General features: G+C 50.9%; 1 protein-coding gene across 9 annotated transcripts in view; it reads left to right on the top strand.

Annotated features, from left to right (window-relative positions):
• The first annotated feature begins 215 nt into the window (after positions 1–215).
• LOC114845677 (calcium-activated potassium channel subunit alpha-1) overlaps positions 216–7,365 on the top strand; it is a 47,404-nt gene continuing 40,254 nt past the window's right edge. For 5 of the 9 annotated variants that reach the window (XM_029133998.3, XM_041068639.2, XM_029134001.3 and 2 more), the window contains exons 1-2: positions 218–1,059; positions 6,298–6,441. In XM_029133998.3, the coding sequence (XP_028989831.1) occupies positions 826–1,059; positions 6,298–6,441 (378 nt within the window). In that variant the 5' untranslated portion in view covers positions 218–825. Of the gene's footprint in view, positions 1,060–6,297; positions 6,442–7,365 lie in introns of all 9 variants that reach the window. The other 4 variants (XM_055504279.1, XM_029133995.3, XM_055504278.1 and 1 more) reach the window with 2 other exon arrangements.

Raw genomic sequence — 7,365 nt, 5'->3', positions numbered from 1 at the left:
AAGATCATCTTACTGTGGTTGGACCTGGGTTTTGATGTTGCACGTTCAACGCTCGGTCTTCGGAGTTTAAAAGTTAAGAGAGAACGATGGGTGTTACCGCAAAGTTGCCATCAAAAATTGATGAAGCGGTCACTATAAATAACCAACCAGACAGACAGATAAGCGTCGACGCTCGCTGTTGATGGCTCCTCCCCCGCTACCTGTAAATCTGCGATGCCATCTTCCAGCAAATGAACGTGACGAGCGGTGGACCCGGACGGTAACCGTTCACAGAGACCTTCCGTCCACTCGCGTTTGTAAATGATAGATCCGTTCCATGATCTCGCACCTTTTGCCGCGAGGAGCGCATTCAACAGTGTGGGGCGCGGAGCCCAAGTAGCGGACCCGCTGAAGGCTGCGCCGTTCCTGAACGAGGCGGAGGAGTGAACGCGTCGACTGGAGAGGACGACGAGCCTCGTCGGTGTAAATATTCGCATCCGCCGGGGGTGAGTCCCCTTTTGGGGAGTTCGCCCGAAAGCGCGTTCGTCGGCGTTCGTTATTTTTACGCGCAGATCAAAAGGATGACGCGCGGCTCCGGCCACGAACGCGCGTCGTGACGCGCACGAGCGACATCTCCGTTACAAAGGAAGTTTTCGTTGAGGCGCGCGTCTTCGCCGTCGCCTCAACTTTTACCCCCGCGCAAAGTCCAGGCAGATGAGAAGGCGGCGTTGACTGAACATGGCCGGGCCGCTGGGGCGTCAGGGGGCGCTGGTCGGAGCTCCCCAGAGCGCCTGAATCCGGGTCGGGCTGTTCGTTTGGCGCCTGGCAGGTCGCCCGGAGCCGATAATGCCGAAGAACAGGGAGAAATTCAACCCGGATCCATCCATCCACATATCCAAGATGAACGTGATCATCCCGTTTTCACCAGATGTGCCCTGTGACAGCAACGGCCAGCGGATGTGGTGGGCGTTCCTCGCCTCCTCCATGGTCACTTTCTTCGGGGGCCTCTTCATCATCCTCCTGTGGAGAACTCTCAAATACCTGTGGACCGTGTGCTGTCACTGCAACGCCAAGAAGAAGGTACGTCGGGTCGTTTCCGCAAAGCACCGCTCCATCGAACACCTCCAACGTTGCGGCCAATTAAATGTATGGAGCGGGTTCCGGTTGAACCGGGGTTGAGGCCTGAGGGAGCAGGTGCGTGACTGTAAAAATGACCCCTCCAACTTTTATCATAAAGACTCTGTCAAAACGATGATGAACCCAAAGAGCTCCGTTTTGGACGAGCAGCTGACACTTGTTAGTCGAGTCCCGCTTTAATTAAGCTGCTGCACACAGGTGATTAAGATCAATTAGCGTTTGGTTCAAGACGCGTGCTTCATAAGAGCAAAGTAATGATACGGGCAGGGTTTGATCACTGCTTCTTGTATGTTCTGGACTTGTTTTAATAATTAACTGCACTTTAGCAATCTGGCCATAGAGGAGTGAACTGGATGGAGTTTCATCATGGCTGCAGACCATGAATGATGCATTTTTCTAATCTGGATGAAGCCGCTGTTTAAGATTGTAACATATCCTCGTCTCCTTGTTTGCTGGTTGTCCAGAACCGTCAGACTCTCGGTTGGACCGACTGTGGGGCGTGACCGGCCCAGTTCACGAGCCGCCGCGGCCGCCGCTCTGATTTGTGAGCCGCGTCTGATTCGGGCAAATGATAAAGTTGGTGTCGCTGCTGGTGCTGAATAACAAGCGTGTTGGAGGCGCCGGAGACGGAGCATTTTATGTTTTCAGCAGACGCATGTGCATTAATCTGTCAGACAGGCGGGATGGAGGCTGCGTGCAGGGCGGTGCTGACCTTTGCGGGGAGATGTCTGTATCATTTCCATGCTTCACGTGTATCCGGTTACAGTTGGGGCCGAGGCGAGCGTTTACTTTCATCATTTAATCCGAGCATCGTTTGTTTTTGTTATATAATTCATCCCTCGTGCAGCTCCTTTTCTAGTGTTCTCTTGGTTCTTGATGGATTATTTAAAGGAATCTGTCGAGTCACGCGCGCATCACGCGCGCATCTGTGCGTCCCCAGATAGGGACGCACAGAAATAGCGCGGACTACGCGTGAAAATAAAGTCGCCGTGAACTTCCTGTCGCGGGGTCGAGCGGCTCGAGCGCAAGAGAGCAGTCGGATTCGGTGTTTTTGCTCAGCCTCGTCGCGTGAAGACGCCCCACCGACCTGTTGTTATCGTACGTGGGAGTCACCCACTCCCCCCCCCCCCACACACACACACATGACTTCTGCTCGCTCTCGTTCCATAACTCTTGCTCTGTCCTGTCCTCACATCCCCCCCCCCCCCCCACAAAAAAGAACCAGCCTCCCTCCAGGGCCAGAAATGCAGTATCAGCCACATACGATATGTGCCATATAAATCAGTATTTTTTTGTTGCCTAGCAACTAGCAAGCAAAGGATTTCACCATAAGAGCAAATCTGTGTGTGTTATGCAGTTGTCTGGGCTGTGAGATGTGGCAGGTTGTGTTGGAGGAACACCTCCCCGCCCCCTCCCCGCCTGTGCATGTCATTAGCAGCCCGAACAGGGGGCTCTCGCTACATTGTTCGTGGATGGAAGCTGATAATCCGCTTGCTCCATTTCTGATTTCCACTTTGTTTCCCCGCCCCGCGACGCGTTCACGGCCCCGGTCTCTGACAGCTCCGCCGCCCGTGCGACAGAGACTCCGTCTCGGTGGCTCTGCCCTCCTCGTCTGCTGGGAATCAATGAAACTCGCTGCTTGTGGGATCCTGATGAATGATGGCTATTATCCGTCGAGGAGCCAGAGAGAAATCGCGTCCATCATAAGTGGCGCTGCGCTGAACGGGAGGAAGCGGAGTGGAGGCAGCTCCTCGGTCTTATTTCAGACGTGGTTCAAGACTCACTGAGGGAATGTTTTCAGTCCCTATACGTCAAAGTGCCCAATTTAACTTTAGTCATTAACTTTAGTCATAATCTATCTAGTGTATGTGAAATAGAACAATAGCTTTTTTTGTACTTGGTATATTTTTATCTTTTTGCAACTGGCCATTATCTATATAAGTTGATGTTTTATATTCCTATGAATTTTGAGATAATTCATCACTCATCACTTATTATTCCATTCGTGCATCTACTAAAACATTCACAGCAAAAAGCAATTTTATTTCGCAGTTTCGACAAATGATAACGTAGTTAATGTTACAATCAGTATATTAAACTTCAATACAATAGAAAGTTGTAATCTACTGTATGTATCAAACAATGAGTACCTGAGGAGCATTTGACTATTAAGGTACAGGGATGTTTTGTTCTAGAGGCTCGTTCCACAGCCTGAGAGCCCTGATCATCCTCCAACAGTGACTCACAGCCCAGTGCCACAGTGTCAGGTGGTCCGGCTGGGTGGGGGCCCACCCGGGTGGGGGCCCGGATGCGATTGGAGGATTCTGACAGAGTCGACCTCGTGGTGCTTTTTAAAGTGCCGTCTGGAAAAAAAAAATTGTAATTATAAGACGAGTGCCTGTGATCGAAGAGCCGTAATTACGAGTGGGAATGGCTGAGTGGCACTTTGTGCCGCCGGGAGACAACGGCGCAGAAATGCCGGCAAGTCGGGGAGAGCCGACGCTAATGCAGCGCCGGACAAAAGAGCTGTTTGTGCCATTTGATAAAAATACACCCATGTGAACGTTGAGCAGTTTGGCAGAGGCCGTAAAGAAGGCGCGTACATTGTAATGTGTGCGTAATTGGCTGTAAAATGAGTTGGACGCTCAGGTTGCATAATAGAAGCGCCGCGTTGCAGCCTGGCTCCGACTGCACCATCTGGGACCCAACGCGTCTCACATTAACACTCGTCCTAAACATCTCGACTGTCAGTGAGGCCGAACGCGCACCTGCTGCATGGGAGACGTCCGCCCTCAGTTATTGGCCTGTTCTGCAGATGTTTCTCCCACATAGTGGCTCTGAGAGAGGCCATAGATCAGCTGGGATTATTTCAGGAAGCCATCCCTCCTCTGAGAATGCTTTGATTCATTATTAATATATACTATATTAATATACCTTTGAATAATTCATTCACTTTTGAGGGAATTGTGTCACGAGCCTCTATTTTAATCTGCTCAGCCTTTGTGAGATGGTGGCGAGCCGAGGCCAGCTGTTGATCGATGAGCCCCGGTGTCGGAAGCAGCGGATTGAGGTGAAATAGTGAAAGCTAAATTCGGAGGCTTGGACCATTGATCAACGAGAGGAAGTAGCGATGAGCTGCGATGCTTGTACCTTTTCCGGCGTCTGCTCTGATCAAATATTCATTTTTCTTTTTCTCGTTTAATTAAGAGGATGAAGGTAGTTTATGTGTATGAGGATTGTAGTTCCCTGCTTCGTTTTACTGTCTCTTCTCTGTGTTTCTGTCTGGTTGCTTCACAGTACTTTCATGCTTCATGGTTTAGAAGCTCCTGTTGCTTCAGTCAGTGCAGGAGACACAGCGTCCTGAGCCTTTAGCTTCAGCTCCATCTCCCTATGATGAGACCACCTGCTGCCTTTCTGTCTCAGCCGCTCTGGTTTATTACAGTGTTATCGAGTTAGAGCTGCAGGGCTCGGCCGCGGCCGTAGCGTGTCCCTGTCTAATGGCTCTGAACATGATTGAATTGCTTCATGCAGCCAACTGTCCTGTAATAATAGGCTGAAAAGGGAAATCAGTGTGTGGATGGAGGGAAAAACAACTTTATTGTTAAACAAGGTACAGAACAGTTTGTTTTGGAGGATACTTCTCCTCTGATTTGTGGGTTCCTGAAAAGCTGAGGGATTTCAGGTGCTCGTCCAAACAGCTGGAGGCTCCTGGAGCTACGACGCTACAGTAAATGCCAGGAGTTGTCAGCCACAGGCAGCAGTCCAGTCTGCATCTGTCTGCATGTTCCAAACACCGCAGCAAACTGCACTGGTTCAGTCAAGAGTGCAAAGGCCGCGGAGAGAGAGAGTGATGTGTGACACCGTCAGGTAGAGGAGGAGTCGGGTGTCACTGGGGAACAGTCCAAGTGGTGTTCGCCTCCAGGCCTGGGGTGTTACATCAGGGAGCACGGCTAACCTCTGCATCCTGTCTCCATTTCCTGCTCTGTGAAACACTCCAGTCCTAGCAGACATACAGGCAGACAGATATGCAGGCAGACAGATATGCAGACAGACAGACTGGCAGACAGACAGACAGACAGACTGATATGCAGACAGACAGACAGACAGACATACAGGCAGGCAGGCAGACAGATATGCAGACAGACAGACTGGCAGGCAGACAGGCAGGCAGGCAGGCAGGCAGGCAGGCAGACAGACAGACAGACAGACAGGCAGGCAGGCAGGCAGGCAGGCAGGCAGACAGACAGACAGACAGGCAGATATACAGGCAGGCAGATATACAGGCAGGCAGGCAGACAGACAGACAGACAGACAGACAGGCAGATATACAGGCAGGCAGATATACAGGCAGGCAGACAGACAGACAGACAGGCAGGCAGGCAGGCAGGCAGGCAGGCAGGCAGGCAGATATACAGATAGACAGACAGGCAGGCAGGCAGATATACAGACAAACAGGCAGGCAGACAGACAGGCAGGTAGACAGACAGACAGGCAAACATACAGGAAGGCAGCCCACTCAGTGGAGCAGAGACACCAGGAGCTCAGCGGCTGCCATGGATACACTCCTGGAGTCTTTTTCGCTCTGTGAGCTTTGCTGCATGTGAGCATGTGTGTGGGTTTGTTTTGGCAGAATCGAGGCTGGTCACTGTATGGAGACGCTACAAACCTCTGCAAAAACCATAGGCCGACCCTTCAGTGAGGCTTGTGTGTGGCACTGCTTCATGTTAACTGAAGGCCCATCTAATTTATATTTTCATCAGGACTAAAGCAGCCATCTGTAATTTCAAAGGTGATTTACATTAGAAGCATTATTCCTGACTCAGTATTCTGACTCTGTAACTTCAATCTCATCTTAATAAAGTTAATTAAAAGTCAGTCCATACAAGTAGCGAAGCAAAGAAAAACAAGGCCAGCGATTAATTATAAACTGGAGCGACACACAGCCCCTGCACATGTCGCACCCTGGAAAGTTCTGAAGATATTATATAATAATAATAATATTATATATAAATATATATATTATATATGGTGATGCTGTAACCACATACGTCTGGCAGCTTTCCAGAGTTCTTTGTCATGAAGTGACTACAGGTTGATGTACGTGATAAAGGTTATAATGGGTTGTAAATGAACATGTTTGATGTGCTAACAGCCGCTCACTCATCTGCCGCCTCTCTGCAGGAGGTCCATCGGATCACGACGGGCGACGGCATCAAGCGGGCCGACAAGGACGACGCGGCCGCCAGCGAGGTGGGCTGGATGACCTCTGTCAAAGACTGGGCCGGAGTCATGATATCTGCTCAGACGCTAACAGGACGGGTCCTGGTGAGTGCTTCATTTAAACCTCGACCGACGCGTCGGCCGCTTCAGCCTCCAAAATGGAGCGTGACCCTCAGTCAGCGTCACCTCCAGACTCCGTCCTGACAGCTGGGCACGGCTCAACTCGCTCCCAGTGTATTTGTCTCCGCGGGGGGAAAAATATTTATCACAGGACGAGCCGGACATCTCCTTGATGAGGAGCCGGTGACACGTCATAAATCGGGGCACACACGTTTTCTTTCCCCTCATAAATATCTTAAGGTGTGAATCTTGCAGGATTATCTCTCAGATATGAAGGCAGACAAATCCAGGGCAGCGCTGAGGGGGATTTGAAGAGTGTCTTGGGGTGTAAGCCTCACAAAGCCCTCAGACAGGGAGACGGGAGGATGGAGGGACATCAACAGCTGCGCCTTTGATTCCTTATGATTATCTTTATACTTACAGTAAGATGACGAAGCAGCACTGGTGCAGGATGCTTATTTATTGAGTTCGATCGGGCCGTAGGTGCTTGGCAGCGGCACAGTGGGTCCGATGAGCGATGAAATGGAAGTGTATGAGCGGGCGCTCCGGAGCCAAGGCTGCTGCAGCGCCGGGGGCTTCGTCCCACCTCCTCCCACCCCACCGGCGTCTGCCGTTGGCTCAGCGTGGAGGCTGTTAATCAGGAACGCTGGACGGAGTCGCACTCAAGCGTCGGGGTTTGATGTGAAATATTAAAAAGGCGCTCGGTCCGTGGTGCGATAGCGACGGAGCATGTGGAACCGCAGTGTGAAAAGTACTGATGAGTCCAGAGTCATAATGATAAACTGCCTGTGTGGTTTAAAGCAGGTGATGCACTTTCTGTGTTTGTGTCTTTGCCTTAAGTTCGAGCTAAAAACAGCACGTTTGCATCTCCCTCCAAATGTCACATGAAACTCAGTGAGTCAGGCTCAG

This window comes from Betta splendens, chromosome 19, assembly GCF_900634795.4.
Source record: "Betta splendens chromosome 19, fBetSpl5.4, whole genome shotgun sequence".
Taxonomy (NCBI): domain Eukaryota; kingdom Metazoa; phylum Chordata; class Actinopteri; order Anabantiformes; family Osphronemidae; genus Betta; species Betta splendens.
Note: the sequence above shows the minus strand (reverse complement) of the source record. Positions and strands in the feature narration are given on the sequence as shown.